This window comes from Capsicum annuum, chromosome 8, assembly GCF_002878395.1.
Source record: "Capsicum annuum cultivar UCD-10X-F1 chromosome 8, UCD10Xv1.1, whole genome shotgun sequence".
Taxonomy (NCBI): Eukaryota; Viridiplantae; Streptophyta; class Magnoliopsida; order Solanales; family Solanaceae; genus Capsicum; species Capsicum annuum.
Window position 1 is genome coordinate 155982349 of NC_061118.1, and position 18259 is coordinate 156000607.

The window sequence follows — 18259 nt, forward strand, 5'->3', positions numbered from 1 at the left end:
TAAACTTGATTTTTTTCTTTTTAAATTCAAACCTACAGGTACATGGAGATTCACACAAAAATTTCAGTCAATTATCAACACAAAACTTGAATCTGCCTTCTGCAGTGTACTTTCAAAGTCAAGGTTCAAACAATGCATTAGAAAATGTTGATATCAATGAAAAGGAAATATAGCAGATCTGAGCAGCATATTTTGTAATATATTTTATCTTTTTTGAACATTACAAAGACAAATATTTTGCTATTTTGGCATTAGAAATGACATGCAAACAAAGATATGCAGAGATCTAAATTTTATTACTTATTTTATATAATTTTTTTTCATATTTAGATGGATTTGTAGAAAAAAAATTAATCATGAAGATGGAGATAGATTCGTACCTGAAAATATGAATAATCAAAAATTTCAAATGAAGATGGAGTAACTGAGGTAGATTTGAGTAAAGAATGAAAATTTGAGAACAAAGCTTCAATTTTTTTTTATCTTCAACACATCAATTTTTTTTCAACATTAGCAGCATCCCAAATTGCCAATGAATATTTAAATATTAGTATTTAAAGAAATTGTAAATTCAATATCAATAGATGAACATGTAATAAGGTTTTCTGATTTTCTGATGAAGATGAATTGAAAAAATCAAGAACACTTTTTTATTTTAATAGCAGAAGTGTTCAGATAAAAAAAACGAAAATGATATTTTTTGTTTAGAAGAAAGATTTTGTGGTTTTTTGACGAAGATGAATTGGGAAAATCAAGAACACTTTCTAATTTTTGTAGAGGTGTTGAGATAAAAAATATAAAAGAATTTTTTTTGTTTGGAAGAAAGCTTTTTTTGGATTTTTGATTTTTTGATAAAGATGAATTGAAGAAATCAAGAACACTTTTTAATTTTAACAGTAGATGTGTTCAAATAAAAAAATGAAAGTTTTTTTTTTGTTAGAAAAAGATTTTTTTGCTTTCCTGATGAAGATGAATTGGAGAAATCAAGAAAATTGAACTTTTTCGAAAATTGCAAACACAATTTTTCATACACGTTATGTCCTCCACTGTTAATGACTTTTAATATTTTAATTTATTTTTCTTGAACCCCACAGTCCACTAATCATTTTTTACTCAAAAATTTTAGTCTCTCTCTTCTTTATTTTACTTTGCAATTTTAAATTAATAAAATTATCCCCCCACAATCCACGTGTCAAGATACTAATGGAGCCTCATACAACTATTGTTGGTTGAGTCTCACTCAAAATACAATTTTTCATTGTAGCTCATCTTCTGTCAATTTCCACTTTTTATATTGCACGTCTGGCATTCGTGAATAAATTATTGCAAAAGTATAGTCAATTGAGTGACTAGTTGACGATTTTTTGCATTGTACAACTTTAATTCGTTCGATCATTGTTACTAATTTCATTTTATATTTTCAACTAATTAATAATCCATGATACACAATTAGTATCGTTGGTAGAATGTCTTTTTGTGCGACTCGAGATTGAGATGACAATTAAGAACCCTCTCAATAGATAGTGTTTTATTCTTTTAGTAGATTTAATATGACACGATTAATCGAATCAGTAAATTTTGAAAAACAGGCACTCTGATTATTGTTAAGTTGTCAAACTTGATCAATTAGCGGACTAAATTAAGATGAATAGAGACTATGCTAAACACTTTTGGCATAGTCAATTAAATTGAAACATCAAGTGAGCAAATTTACCTTTTAATCAAAATTCTACAAAATTGAAAGTATCGTGGAAAAAAGTTAGGTTAAAAATACTCCTGAACTATTTACACTGGATAAAAAATATCCTTCATTTATTTTTTGACTCAAAAATACCCTTATGTTTGTTTTTTTTTGGCTAAAAAATACTCCTTAATTAATTTTTTGACCAAAAAATACCCTTCTCTCTAACGGAATGCCATCAAATACGCCACATGAATAAAAAAAGTCACTCCAGTCCACGTCAACATACACAAATGAAAAATCAGTTCATTTAATCCATCTAATCATCAACCCATTTTTATTTTATTTAAAAGACCCAATCCGACCTAAAAGGGAAAAAATGAAGAATTTGGTTGCTTAATTTTCATGTGACGGGTTTATATATTTCTGATTGATCGAGGCGAAAGATGAGAAAATAATTAAATCCTTAAATTATTGATCTGAAAGAATCAAATTTTAATCGGGTCGATCCTAAACAATTGGATCCTTAAATAATTAACCCGATTTTCAAGAGCTCGGATTGCAACTGAATGTCCTATCTGAATTTTTCTAATGAGGAACCTGCTTGTAGTGAGATGAATGATAATTCAGAGACGAAATTGAAATTTAAAGAGTGAAAGTTTAGTGACAATGTAGGACAACCACAAGTTAATGAGATAAGAATTGCTCGAGTGAGTCTCGTAACTCTGAAAATGTAAAATGATGAAATATAAGGCAGTGAAATGGATTATATCGGGGGGGGGGGGGGGGAATTGAAGAATTGAATTTTGCCTCTTAGGTTCAATTTTTTTGAATATGAATCGGATTAAATTTTTAAATAGAATAGAATGGGTTGATTGTTAGGTAGATTAAATGGAGTGATTTTCCACGTGATGCTGACGTGGATTGATTAAGTGATTTTTTTTATCTACGTGGTGTGGTTGGTGGCATTTCGTTAGAGAGAAGGATATTTTTAGCCAAAAAATTAACAGAGAGATATTTTTGAGTCAAAAAATTAATGGAGGGGTTGAGTCAAAAATAAACAGAAAGGTATTATTGAGCCAAAAAATAAATAAAGTGTTATGAAATATAAAATAAATATAAGAAGAATATAGAGAGAAGAGAGACGACTTCTTTATTTCTCATGAGGATTCTTAAGTAGTGAATTACAATAGAGGAACCCCCTTTATTTATAGGGGAAAACTAACCTTGGGGTTTTTAACTTTTTCATAAATAGACATAAACTTATATGGTAAAGTAGACATTATGTCTAATTGACAGATAATTTACCTCATTAAAACCTTACTAGAAAAAATTCAGTGGAAAAGAAATCTAGTGAAGGAAAAGAGTACACATCTCTAATAATACACATATATGCTGATTTATTACAAACCTTACAACAAAAACCAGTGGAACAAAACCTTGTAAGGGAAAAAGAGTACAGCGCGTATTAACTCTTTCTAGTGAGAACATCCTTGAGTCTTTGCATTCCGATCTTGTGCGTCATCTTCTTGAAAGTTACAATTAAATGAGACTTGGTTAATAAATCAGTCACATTGTCACTTGAACGAATTTGTTGCATGTTATTATCACTATTCTTTTGGAGCTCATGTATGTAGAAAAGCTTTAATGAAGTGTGCTTCGTTCTATCTTCTTGAGTCCTTTCTTAAGTTGTGTTGTATATGTTGCATTATCCTCATAGAAAATGATGGGTACTCTATCACATTTCAAACCATATTTTTCGTGAATGAGATATATCTTGGACCTCAACCACACACACTTTTCGCTTGCTTCATGAATAATATTATCTCAGCATGGTTCGATGAAGTGGTTGGAAAAACTGCTTTGTATATCTCCCAGATATAGCAGTATCCCTACATATGAACACGTTGCATGTTTTGGATCGGGATTTATGCGGGTTAAATAAATATCCAATATTAGCATAATCAGCAAGATCGAGATTACAATCTTTAGAATAAAATAAGATCATATTCTAGATTAAGAATGGTTTTGGTTATATCCTCAAGATTTGGTGCTGGAAAATCCATGAAATATGTGCAGTGAGTCTTGGATTGCATCTCAGACGATATTTTTTTCTTATACTGGTTCTGGTAGTCTCCGCGGAATTTTCCAAAGCCCTTCCAGGGTCGAAAAATTGATTCCCTACTAGCAATGAGATCAAATTTCAAATTAGTTAGCTTTGGAGTTGTATTTCCTGACAGATAGTATTCTCTCCGTCCAATTTACCAAACAAAGATGTGTGACATCATTCTGTTAATAATTAGTTACTCAAAATTTGTACATTTCAGTTATTCATATTCAGTTAACCAATCCAATTTAAATGTAGATGGGATGTTCTCTGTCTACCTAACTTTTCAACTAGTATGATTTAATATATTCTCTATTTACTACTCCTTATGTCTCTTATTTCATATTTCTCTGGTGTCTACTTTATTATTTTTTATTCCTGATTTTTTATTATGTTTTACATTTCTTTGTTTACTGTTCTCTACTTTAAGCCGGGGGTCTATCGGAAATATTCTCTCTACTTCCTCGGAGGTAGCGATATGGATTGCGTACATCTTACCCTCCCCAGGCCCCTCTCCTGTGGGAATACACTAGGTATGTTATTATTGTTTTTGTATGTTGATCCCATTTCGTTGTCTCTTAGTAGGAGCAGAACTATAGCTTACTAATAAATTAACTGAAAAAGGTTATATCAGACCTTGTAGTATTTGCAAGATACATGAGTGCACCAACTGCACTAAGATATGGGTACTTCATAACCAATCCAAATTGGTATATTTTTTATTTCAGCAAATAATCTATTTCTTTTGAAAACTCTCTAAGAGTTCCAAAGATTTTCAAGTTATAAATTTATGCAATATAAGGATTATAGATAAATTTTTTCAGAAACTTTTATAGGCTTCAAACATTTTGAATCCTTAAAAGTTTTCATGTACATTTTTTCAACTGATATTATTCAACATTTCATGTGCAAATCTTCAAATGTCTGGACTGCAAATCAAATAAGTTTTATGCTTACAAGGTGCATCCTTTTAGATCATTTGATAAATATTTCTATGTCAGCATGCTTAAATAAACATAGAATTTAGATCTTCGTAGTCTTTTACAATATTGCGTCAATATTGTATCAAAAATATTATTAATGATATATCATTTTGTATTGCTTCACAGTGTGACATAATATTTTGAGATCTCACCAGTTCATTATTTTCAAGTACCTGAACCTCTCATAGAGTTTTAGGAAGTGTTATGTTGTAGGTTCTTCAAGAGCACATTGCCTTCTTATTATAGTTATTTGCTCCTTATCCTTTTCAATGCTTATTTCATTTGAAACCGATTAGTCTACTACATTCCATGTATGCGTAGACTTTGTCCTTTAGGGACACAAAATAGGAGCACTTGCAGTTTAAATATGAGATTAAATTTGAGTCAACAAATACTTTCGGGCATTTGACTTAAATTATCTTGTGAATGAGGATTTATGATAATTCCAAACATATTTCATATTTGCTTCTAATCTCCCCCTTATGTTAGGAAAACTAACATACATCCTCCATCTTCTTTGAGGAATCCATCTTTGTGCATTATGGTATATTCATTAATCGCATACCGCACATCAAAACTATTAGATGGAAACGTGTGGTTCTTAACTTAGAGTCAACTTTGAAGGGAAATTAATCATAATTTATTGATTTGATGCATATAAGTACTTTTGCATATAATATTTCAAACCAATACATGAAACTTTTGTTCTCGTTAGAAATGATTTAACTATTTATCGAAGGCATTCAATGTCAAACCATCATCATCAAGATAAATTGTCTTATTACACAATCTGAAAATTATGCTCTTAACTCAATTTTATTGAGCAATCAATTTTATGAATGTCAAACTGTAAGTTGACAATAAATGTACAAGTGATCATTTTATATGGATGCATCTTAATAGATCACATGACAGGTGAACGAGCCCATATTCACCTTTTATATTTTTCAAATTTTAAGGGATCCAGTTCTAACATTAGTTGGTTCAACAAATTTATCATGAGAACAAACAAATAAACAATTTTTGAAGAATCTTCTATTTCTTCATCATATGCCTAATACTCAATATGCACATTTTCGAAATGTAGTAGTCGTTCATGTCAATTTATGAATTTTTATACTAGTAAACTCCAAGTTTACCATGACATGTGCCTTTTTGTTTTAGTAAATTTCAGATTTATTACTACATGAATAAATTTTTAAATTTATTACTTCAGAAGTAAATTTCAAAATAACTCTTCTCAGTTATTCTGCCTCATTCGGAAGTGAGTTGTGATACCATAACAATCAAGTGTACGTTTATATAAATAAATTTCTCATTCCTCAAGAATGGAATATAATTGTGCCTTAAGCCTATCAAATTATGATAGTTTTTAGCCTCATTTAAAATATTGCTACTTCAGGAGCAAACTGAGACATAATATAATGTAGAAAATTTTTCTCCAACATATCTTTAATTGTAATCATAAGAAGTGTGTGAAAATATCATCACTTGTCTTTTTTTAGACACATCATGCATTGCTACCACATTCACTTCAAGAATGGAGCAAGTTGTCAACTTTCAGATTCATCATGGAATAGAGTATATCAATAGGATATGTTTCATGACCTTTCACAGAAAACACATTATGTTGCCTAAGTCATCATAATATCATCAATATGGTGCATTGAGATTCAAACTCAATGTTTTATCCATACAAAGGCATCTTAGGCTACAAAACGTTGAGACTTTTATTTATTATCATATCTTTTAACAATATTGTTCTTCATGAACAAATTTAAAATATAAGTGGTTTTAGACCAATTATTTTTCCTCAAATCCAACAATAATTATATCACCAGTATTAAAAGACAAATAACATAAGAAATTACTAACCTTGCAATTACCTTTAGATTTATAATTTCATCATGTTTGGCAGAGTTTTGTGCTGATAACGTGTTATGAAATATAAAGTAAATATAAGAAGAATAGAGAAAAGAGAGTAGACTTCTTTATTTCTCATAAGGGTTCTTGATGAGTGAATTACAATGGAGGAAACTTTTATTTACAGGAAAAACTAACCTTGTGGTTTTAACTTTTTCATAAATTGACATACATTATATATAGTAAAGTAACATTTACTATGTATTAAAAAGTAGGCACTATATATGATAATATATTTGTAACATGAAAGATATTTTTGATCCATTTTAAATTATTGAGATATTTTTGACCCTTTTCCTAAAGTATAAACAGTTGAAGAACAAATAGCCAGACAAAGCATAACAAAAAATGAACTACTACCATCAGCGGAAGAACCAAAACATATAATAAGACAACAAAACAGTAAATTCAATTTTATCCTTGATCGATTCAAAATAGTTTAGCAGATAGATTTAGACAAACATAAAAAAAGAAACAAAAAAAAAAGAGAACTTCAAGAATAAATACTGATATCGCTTAGCATCTTTTTAGTATCACCTTGATCGATTTCCAAGAAATATTTGATAAAACATAGTTGGCAGTAGAATCTATCCATGAACAACTAAAAATAAAGATTAATTTAAAGGAGAACATAAAAGAATCGACAATAACATACCTGAAAATTGCAGTAGCAGCTGGAGAAGAGGCTTGAAAATTCTTTGTGAAAAGAAGAATCAGAGATATGTAAAATCTTATATATGCGCTAGATTATATGAAACGGAGATATGCAAAAATTAATATGCTCCAGATTATAAGAATATGAAATATTGAAAATTGATGTGTCACAGATTATATTGAGACCTATCACATGTAGAATAACACACACACACACACAAAAAAAAAAAAAAAAAAAAAAAAGATAGAAATCTCCGATCATCGGGATTCAATGCTCCGGCGACATCTCCGATCAGCTCCTCTTCTTTTGTATAATCCATAGCTCTTTTCATTACTTCATTTAGTTTTGCAAACAAGGACATAACGATATGAATTTGACCAAAGTATGTGCCTTTTCACCCTTCAGGTCTAATCTTGTTCAAAAACCCACCTCAAAGACTACCATAAACCTCTCAACGTTGGAAGTTCTTCTGCTAAAATGCCAAAATTTCAACCATTTTGAGCAAATTTTTTCACATATGATATCTACTGCACTCATCAAAGATACATATGCTGCAAGCAGAATTCTCAAGTTTTCCACCGACTCACCTTTCATTCACGTTAGTTATTCTCGTAAAACCTTTGATTACATCGAAAACCCAAATGGGTTTATTTGTAATACCATGATGAGAGCTTATTTACAGCTAAACCAGCCTCAAAATGCAATCTTTTTGTATAAATCAATGTTGAAAAATAATGCATGTATTGATAATTATACGTTTCCGCTTCTGGTTCAAGCTTGTGCGATTAGGTTATCGGAACCAGAGGGACAAGAGTTTCATGATCATGTTGTTAAGAAGGGATATGGGTCGGATGTTTATGTCAAGAACACTTTGATTAACATGTATGCTGTTTGTGAAAACATGGTTGATGCAAGAAAGGTGTTTGATGGAAGTCCTGTTCTGGACTCGGTTTCGTGGAATTCTATACTGGCAGGTTATGTTCAGGTTGGAAATGTTGATGAGGCGAAAGTAATTTTTGATAAGATGCCTATAAATAATGTTATTGCATCTAATTCTATGATTGTCTTGTTGGGTAGGTCTGGTAGGATGAGTGAGGCTCGTCGATTGTTCGATGAAATGATGGAGAAAGACGTGGTTTCTTGGACTGCTTTGATTTCTTGCTATGAGCAACGTGGGATGTACTCACAAGCTTTGGATTTATTTATGCAAATGTGTGTTAATGGCATTTCTATAGATGAGGTTGTTGCGGTTAGTGTGTTGTCTGCATGTGCGCACTCGTTGGTTGTTCAGACTGGTGAATCAGTACATGGAATGGTTATAAGAGTTGGTTTTGAATCTTATGTTAACCTTCAAAACGCTTTAATTCATATGTACTCTACCTGTGGAAATGTAATGGCTGCACAAAGATTGTTTGATATGAGTAGTCATCTGGACCAGATATCTTGGAACTCAATGATCTCTGGCTACTTGAAATGCGGCTCGCTGGAGAAGGCTAGAGAATTGTTCGACTCAATGCCTGAGAAGGATATTGTGTCATGGACTACAATGATTTCTGGTTATGCGCAACATGATCATTTCTTGGAGACCTTAGCACTGTTCCAGGAGATGCTGCATGAGGACAATAAGCCTGATGAAGCTACTTTGGTTAGTGTTCTTTCGGCTTGCACTCACTTGTCTGCCCTTGATCAAGGAAAATGGATTCATGCTTACATACGAAAAAAAGGGCTCAAAGTGAATATCATTCTCGGTACAACTCTTGTTGACATGTATATGAAATGTGGTTGTGTGGAGAATGCATTGGAAGTCTTCCACGGAATGGAGGAAAAGGGAGTTTCTTCTTGGAATGCTTTAATTCTTGGGTTGGCCATGAATGGACAGGTGGAAAGATCACTAGACATGTTTCAGGAGATGAAGGAATGTGGTGCAACCCCTAATGAGGTTACTTTTGTGGCAGTTCTTGGTGCCTGTCGACATATGGGCCTCGTAGATGAGGGCCGTGCCTACTTTGATGCTATGACCAGATATTACAATGTTGAACCTAATATCAAGCACTATGGGTGCATGGTTGATCTACTTGCGCGTGCAGGGTTGCTCGAAGAAGCTCTGACACTAATTGGCAGTATGCCTATAGCTCCTGATGTTGCTACTTGGGGTGCTCTAATTGGAGCTTGCAGAATACATGGTAATAGTGAAATGGGGGAGAGGGTTGGAAGGAAGCTCCTTGAACTTCATCCAGATCATGATGGATTTCATGTGTTATTGTCCAACATATTTGCTTCAAAAGGTAATTGGGATAGTGTTCTGGATATTAGAGAAGCAATGGCACGGCAGGGTGTTGTTAAAGTTCCTGGCTGCAGTATGATTGAAGCAAATGGTGCTGTTCATGAATTCTTCGCAGGAGACAAGTCTCATCCCCAGATAAATGAAATCGAAAATATGTTGGCTGAAATGGAAAAGCGGTTGAAAATAATGGGCTATGCTCCGGGCATAGATGAGGTTTTACTTGATATTGATGAGGAAGAAAAAGAAAGCACCCTGTTTAGACATAGTGAAAAGCTTGCAATTGCCTATGGGCTAATTTCTATCGCTCCTCCTACTCCTATAAGAATAATCAAGAACTTACGAATATGTAGTGATTGTCATGCAGCAGTAAAACTAATATCAAAAGCTTTTGATCGGGAAATTGTTGTTAGGGATCGGCATCGGTTTCATCATTTTAAGGATGGCTCTTGTTCCTGCATGGAATTTTGGTAGCTAATACCCTGTTTTGGCCCTTATAGAAGGTTGTTAAGCTTGAATGCCTCAATTTTCCTTGCAACACTAACCAGCCAGTGACCGCCATTCATGTATCAAATGTGCATATGCTCCAACAAGACTATCATCGCCTATATGGCCAAACCTGCCTGGTGATAATTCAGTCTTCACTTTGTTGAACTGGCCCTGAATATGTATATTAAGGCAAGGGCTCTGATGCTTATGTGGTTTTTGGCTCTAAATCTCTTCCAGTTCTCATTTACTTATCAGATCTCTTCACATATTTCAGATTGTGACATTTGATAATCCTAGTTTATTAGATTTTGGACTGTAACATAGAAGGAACTCAATAGTCAAAATTGAAAATTTTGATCACTCACTCTACCAGGTATTTGTATATTATTACTATGTTGTAGTCTATGTTGCTTGGACTCTTCAAAAATGTCGATGGGTGCATGATGGATCCTCCAAAACTAGTGTATTTTTGAAGGATCCGATACGGGTATGACAACATTTTTGGAGAGTCCGAGCAACTTAGGTTGTAGTCACATCTCACAGCTGGAGTGTGATATATAGTAATATCAGTATATCATCATGCAGTGATTGGAATAAGTCTCAAGTATCTAATAATGCACTTGAATAGTTGAATTGGACTTAGGGTCCGCCACCTAACTCTCTATAAGCAGTTTTTTACTATTTAATCAAAGCATTTACCCTATTCTTGAAGATTTTAAACATTCTCAACATTAATATAGACAGGCCTTCACTTATCAACACTTCATTCACAGAAGAGATGTTACTTCTTTGGAGTAGCTCTTTTATATAACAATGCAAGTTTGTTTGGTTGCTTAACTTCTTGAACCAGAAGACTGCATTCAAATCGTAGTTCTCTGTGGCACAATTTTTGGTGCTACTCAACCATCCATATAGGTTGTAACATGTCATAATAGAAGAAGAATTAATCCGCTCCATTGTTTGTTTTCCAGGTATTTTTACAGTCCACGGACAAAAGAAATTGTAGATCTGATTTCCTTGGACTGAATCCGAGAGACTGTCATAGGTTGTTCATTATTCAGCATACAGACAGAATAAGGGTGACATTTCTATGTTATTTTGCAGTACATTGAAAATTTCTGTAGTAGTTAAATAACAAGTTTATGCATATATGGTGGAAGCAAACGGGTTGGGGCTACCAGTGAAATTATATGGCCAAATATACCAGCAATACTCTTGTAAAACTGCCATTAACATGTTCTTATTTCTCAGAATCATGACTTGTTCTCAGGATAAGATAAGAGAATCAAAGCAGCAAAGAAGGTTTCCATGAGCCTGTAATTTCATATTCATCTCCCTTTCTAGTTGTCATGTATTTTATCTACTGGGAGGGTGAACTTTAAATTTTACATCTCCGCCTGCTAACGAGCAAACTATCTGATCTGTTTTGTTGGTTCCCCACAACCTATGATTCTACGCGAATGTCACTCCTGTGCATCAATCTGGGCATTGATCAACGACGCTGCATAACCTGTTGACTGGCTGGCGCATGTTGTGAATGATGTCCCACTTTTTCCTTAGACAATGAGCTATTGCAACTGACTGGCTCAGAAACAGCAGCCATCCCACAATACCCCCGAGACAAGACATATACCAACACAATCCAAACCACTTTGATGTATAAGTAGAGTGTGTTTTACCTCCTAAAGAATGGTCATTTTAGTATACAGATCTGAGACTTAGCAATACCACTGAGTTTCCTCCCCGAATTGCAAAGACAGCAGACGCAAATCTCTAAAAGATCACATTATTCCTCAAATAATTACAATGTACCTGTATTGGACCTTCCAAAACATTTTATAAGTCAGAAGATCCTGTGGAGTCTACATTATTTGTATAACCAAGCGTGCTTTCCTATGAATTCATATCCGCTAGTCCATGTTTGGTACCGAGCTGTTTTTCCTTTCAGAAATGGTAACAATTAACGAACACATGCACAATTTCAATATCATCATAGAGTTCTTCTATCTTCCCATAATAACAATGTCCCCTCACTGGATCTGCCCAAGAGCATTTCAGAATTCAGAAAATTCACTAGACTCCAAAAGTTCAGTATAATCAAGAGCTTGCTTTCCATGAACTTCAAATGTGTACTGCATCATGGCCAAAAAAATGATTTTAGTTGGTTACATTTCCTTTTCTCACAGCATCAGCTATTGATCAAAACTGATTGGTTATGCACCCTCAACTTTCTGTAAAAGAGCTCTCCTTGTATAGAACGCAATGCAACTTCTGAAGAAAATGAATCTATTTGTGTTGCATCTACTTGAAATCAGCTGCACCAAAAGAATAAACGACTTATACGAACATATAAAACAGCAAGCACTTTGTACCTCATTGCTGTTACTTTTCAAGTTCCATCTTCTAAGTCATGTATAAAGAAGTCCAAATCAGGAATATATCGTGCGTCTCTCATATGTTTGACCAGGATTTTCACAACTTCATTAACACAATCCATATGTGAACCCATCTTATCTCCAGCAACAAAACTATAATTCTGATTCTTTATCTCTACTGAACTTCTCCCTGCCTCTTTCTTGGTAGCCCTCCATCTCATCAACTTCCTCATTTTTGCAGAGTCACCCCATTTACCGTCAGCTGCATAGATATTTGACAGAACTACATAAGTTGATGCAATTTTTGGCTTCAATGCCAACACCTTTCTTATGGCCAGCTTGCCTAAATCTGGATGATTGTGTTCTTTACATGCTCCTAGGAATGCTCCCCAAACAGATTCATCGGGATCAAATGGCATACTCTCTATCAACTTAAATGCTTCCTCAACTCTTCCAGCGCGTCCTAGCAAATCAACTAAACACCCAAAAATCTCCGGATCTGGAGCTATGTTGTAATAACTAACCATTGAGATAAAATAATTTACACCTTTATCCACAAGCCCAGCATGACTACATGCATTTAAAACTGCCATGAATGCTATCCTATCAGGCCTGACTTTAAACTTAACCATCTCTTCAAAAAAGTCAACAGCTTCATTTCCATATCCATGGCTTCCATAACCAATCATCATTGAGGTCCACGAAACCAGATTTCTCGTGGGCATTTTATCAAAAATTCTACGTGCACTTGCAATGTTTCCTGACTTCGCGTACATGTCTATCAAGGCATTGTCCAACTCCAAGTTCCCCCTAAGGCCTCTCTTTATGATTCTTCCATGAATTTGCTCTCCACAGCTCAAAATTGCCAAATTGGCCACAGCCGCTATGACGCTGGAAAATGTGAAGCAGTTGGGGCTAAGACCTTCAGACTCCATATTCGAGTATGTGCTGATAGATTCATATGGATCAGACTTCTCATAGCCAGCAATCAAAGTGTTCCACGTGATTGAATCCCTTTGGGTCATTTCATGGAAGCATTGCTTTGCAGCATTTAAGCTGCCACACCTACAATACATATCTAAAATAGAATTCATTACGGGTAGACTAAATTCCAATCCATGCTTGACAATTGCAGCATGAAGTTGCTTCCCATATGTACATGAATGGACCGAGGCACAAGCTCTAACTGCAATTGAAAAGCTAAATGGGCTCGATTTGCCCTCTTCCTGTCCATCCAAAAACAAACCATAAAAGAAGCTTTGTTAGAAAGTGACACCATTTTGTACAGCACTGGTCGTTTGCCAGAAAACATCAAAATACATACCAATAACATTCTTCTAAAAACATTAAGCCCCATATATCCATCACCACGATGAGTATATCCCGCGATTAAAGTAGTCCAACACACATCATTTTTCCCTCTAATCTCATGAAAAACCGCAGACGCTTCATCCATATTAACACAACAAGTAGCATAAACGTCCAAGAGTGCATTCGAGACATAAAGACTTGCACTCATGCCTTGCTTAACAACCAAACCATGAACCAAAGCTCCACGAGACGATGAGCTCATCCCTTTACAAGCCTTCAACGTACTAGACAACGTAAACTCATTGGGCCGCACATCCGTACATCTCATCATCCCACAAAAAACAACCCAAGCACGTCCATGGAGATTACATGAAGTGTACCCAGAAATCATGGTCGTCCAAGCGACAACGTCTCTTTCAGGCACTTCATCGAACAGTGTACGTGCTTCTCTAATTAAACCCCTTTCGAAATATGATTTCAGAAGACCAGTAGCTAAAATTGACGGGGGCTTGGGTGTAAATGGTGGGGCTGAATTGGGTGGCTCCATTACAGCATAAAGAAGGGAGTTTCTGATAGATTGAGGAATTTGAGTTTGGGACACTACTAGTTTTCTTGCATTCATAGTTTAAACATAGAGTATCAGAAACATAAACATAAGATTAACACAAATCTGTTCAATGAATGTACCTAAATTACAGAAAGTACAAATCCGTATTTGTCACAATCCTTTTTTACGTACTCCAAAAAATATATATTTTAAGTTCGAAAGAGTTTTATTATTTAAGTGACAAGAAATGAAAATTTGTTTCGAAAAAGGATTATTTATTCAGAGTCGCCACTTGGCATAATCCGGTGTGCCAAGTCACCTTTACAAAATCCTTTTCGAAATCATTTGACTCTTAAACTGGTTTGCGAATAGAGATTCCGGCTAAGGAATTCTGTTGATCGAGGAGAAGGTGTTAGGCACCCCTCAATCCCATGATTCAACCACGGTCGTTTGGGTAGGGTGTATCAACTATTTTGGCATTACGAAATGTACAAACCACACAAAAGCACGCAAAATAATCAAATAATAAGAAAAACAAAACAAAAATGTAAAGTCCAGTCCAATTATTACAACCTGAAATAAAAAATAAAAAAATAAAAAAAATACTGAAATAACCTACACTAGTCCTAAACCATGCTTTACCCGATGCCTCGGGCCTTAATCACGAACATCCTTAGCGTACAAAATTCTTCGGGGCATTTCCTGGTGAGTAAATACAAATTACCTCGGGGCATTCCCCGGTTAAATAAATACACTTTCCAAATACGATAAACAAGACATTCAACAAATATTCCAATCATTCCAACACTACACCGATCCTAAACTTGCCTATCCGAGCTTACTGTTTGCCTACCCGCTCGACGACATATCGCATTCAACATCAACAATGTATCAAAAATATCATAATATTCACTTTTATCAATTTTCGATTCCCGTCCCCAAATCTATTTCAACCAATCGCACCATTAAAACTAATCAACTTCTTTCATCAATACCACCGGAGTCACATCGCCAAACACGTGATCATAACAACAACAAACAGACAATTACAATCACCTAACACATAATCATAGCCATTTCAACAAAAATAAAATAAAGAAGAAAGTACGGGAGTAAAGAGATGGACCTTAAGAGCTTTCGATTTATTTTAATAAGAGAGATAAGAGCCGCTTCAAGAACCTCGATAAACCAAAATTCAGACTATGATCCAACTCCAACCCGGTAACCTTCTAAATTCCATCCGAAACCCCGAAACCAAAACAGTAACCAAGTTTCCAAAAACCAGTACGAAAACCCACGAAGAATACCCAACAGGCCAAAACGAGACGCGAATTCAAACGGAATAGCGACAAGGAACCTGTTTTGGATTAAATTTAAGAAAAATGTGATCAATAATGTCGTTTTCCTTCCGATAGACGTGTCGAAACAGTAACGGAGAAACGTTGGGTGTTTTCCGGTGGGGTTTTTGCCTGAAAATAGAGAAGTACGTCGATATTTTGGGGGTTACGAGACTGGGTGAGGTCTGTTCAGTTAAGAAAACGGTGGCTGTGTTAATAGCGAGAGCTCTCTTCTCTAGTCGACGGCGGCGACGACGTGGAGGGAGGTGGACTGTTTCGCCGGCGACGAAGGAGATGAACTGTGTCGCCGGCGATGAAAGTTTTCTCTGGTTTGTTGGGGCTGGACGTTGGTTTCGAGGGGAGGAAGACAGTGGTGACGGTGTTATTGCCGCCGTAGTTGGTCGGACGGAGAGGCGGCGTGAAGTCGGTGATGATGATGGCGGATCTAGAGCGGCTGGTCGTCGGCGTGGTGGCGCTGGTCGGAGCGGGGGTTGGGAGAGGAGCTGGCTATGGCGATGGTGGACTGACCGTCGTCGTTGTGGTGGAATCGACGACGGCGTCTCGCCGGAGCGAGGGTTGGGAGAGGAGCTCGAGAGAGAAAAAGAGGGCAGCTTTTTTTTTTTTTTTTTGTATATGTTGGTCCTTTTTGTTACTGATGATGCCAAAAATCCTCTCCTGAGTATGTGTGTATCTGTATATATATATGTATTTTCCCCTTCCTGGTCCTTTTCTTTTTGGATAAGAAAAAAGAAGGGGGGGAGGGGTGTAACGTGGGGTAGGGTTAGGTAGGGGTAGAGGGTGATTTGTCGAGGGTTGTTAGGATGTTAAAAGAATAAAAGTTTGTTAGGGATTTTGTTGAGAGTTACCTTTTTTGTATTTTTGTGGAATGTAATCACGTGGGTGAGGGTATATGATATGATAAGGTAAAAATGAATAAAATTGAACTTTTGAGGGGGACAAAATTACACGTCTACATCATGCCCCCTTTGAATGTAAACACATAGTGTTTTCAGGCAAAGAAGTAGACAACGAGACAGAATTTTGTCCCGATCATTATTCAAAAGAAGAAACAGAAGAAAGAAGGACTACCGGGTCTTGAATTAGGACAGCCTACCCACCCAAGTTATGAGGGGATTAAGTGACAAGTATCTCCAAGGATTGGACGGAGATGGACTATACCGAGTTGGAGAGTCGAGTGAGGTTCCGTCGAGGTTCCGGTCTGCGGCTCTGTTATTACATCAAAAATGAAAATTACAAGTTAAAACATAAACGAAATTACAAAATCCTATCTAACAGCTTCTGTTGGTTCTTGACTCGACTTTCACCCTATTCTTCAGGCGGGCTCCTGGCTTGCAATTTCTTTTAACTTGTTGCTTGGCTTTCAATTGCTTCACTTTGTTGCTTGACTTTTCGTTTCTTCATCCTATTCTCCAGGCGGGCTCCTGACTTGCTACTTCATCACTTTGTTGCTTGACTTTTCATTTTCTTCACTCTGTTCTCCCGGCAGGCTCTGGATTTGCTATTTCATCACCCTGTTCTTCAGGCGGGATCCTGACTTGCTAGTTCATCACCTTGTTCTTCAGACGGGATCCTGACTTGCTAGTTCATCACCCTGTTCTTCAGGCGGGCTCCTGAAACCTAAAATTAAAACTAGAACGAAAATTATCCCAAACAAAATTATAATAAAGTAGTATTTCATTTTTGAAAGCGTTGTCCCATTTTTCAGGAGGGTCCTGAACAGAAAGTCAAGTCCCATTTTTCAGGAGGGTCCTGAATTGAAAGTAAATTCTCATTTTTCGGGAGGGTCCTGAACAACAAGTAAAATCTCATTTTTCAGGAGGGTCCTGAACATAAAGTAAAATCCCATTTTTCAGGAAGGTCCTGAACAGAAAGTAAAATCCCATTTTTTCAGGAGGGTCCTGAACAGAAAGTAAAATTCTATTTTTTCAGAAGGGTCCTGAACAAAAGTAATATCCCGTTTTTCAGGAAGGTCCTGAACTGAAAGTAAATTTCCATTTTTCAGGAGGTTCCTGAACAGCAAGTAAAATCCCATTTTTCAAGAGGGTCCTGAACATAAAGTAAAATCTCATTTTTCAGGAGGGTCCTGAACAGAAAGTAAATTCTCATTTTTTTTAGGAGGGTCCTGAACATAAAGTAAAATCCCAATTTTCAGGAGAGTCCTGAGCAGAAAGTAAAATCCCATTTTTTCAGGAGGGTCCTGAACAAAAGTAAAATCCCATTTTTCAGGAGGGTCCTGAACTGAAAGTAAATTCCCATTTTTTCAAGAGGGTCCTGAACAACAAGTAAAATCCTATTTTTCAAGAGGGTCCTGAACATAAATTAAAATCTCATTTTTCAGGAGGATCCTGAATAGAAAGTAAATTCCTATTTTTTCAGGAGGGTCCTGAACATAAAGTAAAATTCCATTTTTCAGGAGGGTCCTAAACATAAAGTAAAATCCCATTTTTCAGGAGGGTCCTGAGCAGAAAGTAAAATCCCATTTTTCAGGAGGGTCCTGAGCAGAAAGTAAAATCCCATTTTTCAGGAGGGTCCTGAACATAAAGTAAAAT

At 35.5% G+C, this 18259-nt stretch overlaps 2 protein-coding genes across 2 annotated transcripts; one reads left to right on the forward strand and one right to left on the reverse strand.

Moving 5' to 3' along the window:
* The first annotated feature begins 7031 nt into the window (after positions 1 to 7031).
* Positions 7032 to 10483, forward strand: LOC107839730 (pentatricopeptide repeat-containing protein At5g66520). The gene has a single exon (XM_016683345.2). It carries the CDS (start codon positions 7717 to 7719, stop codon positions 10102 to 10104), a length of 2388 nt encoding a protein of 795 aa, XP_016538831.1. The 5' UTR covers positions 7032 to 7716; the 3' UTR covers positions 10105 to 10483.
* An 840-nt stretch (positions 10484 to 11323) lies between these two features.
* Positions 11324 to 14431, reverse strand: LOC107839731 (putative pentatricopeptide repeat-containing protein At1g56570). Its single transcript, XM_016683346.2, has 2 exons — positions 13819 to 14431; positions 11324 to 13720 (listed from the first exon to the last, which is right to left on the reverse strand). The coding sequence occupies exons 1-2, from the start codon at positions 14425 to 14427 to the stop codon at positions 12509 to 12511; spliced, it is 1821 nt and encodes a 606-aa protein (XP_016538832.1). The 5' UTR covers positions 14428 to 14431; the 3' UTR covers positions 11324 to 12508.
* Between the last annotated feature and the right edge of the window lie 3828 nt (positions 14432 to 18259).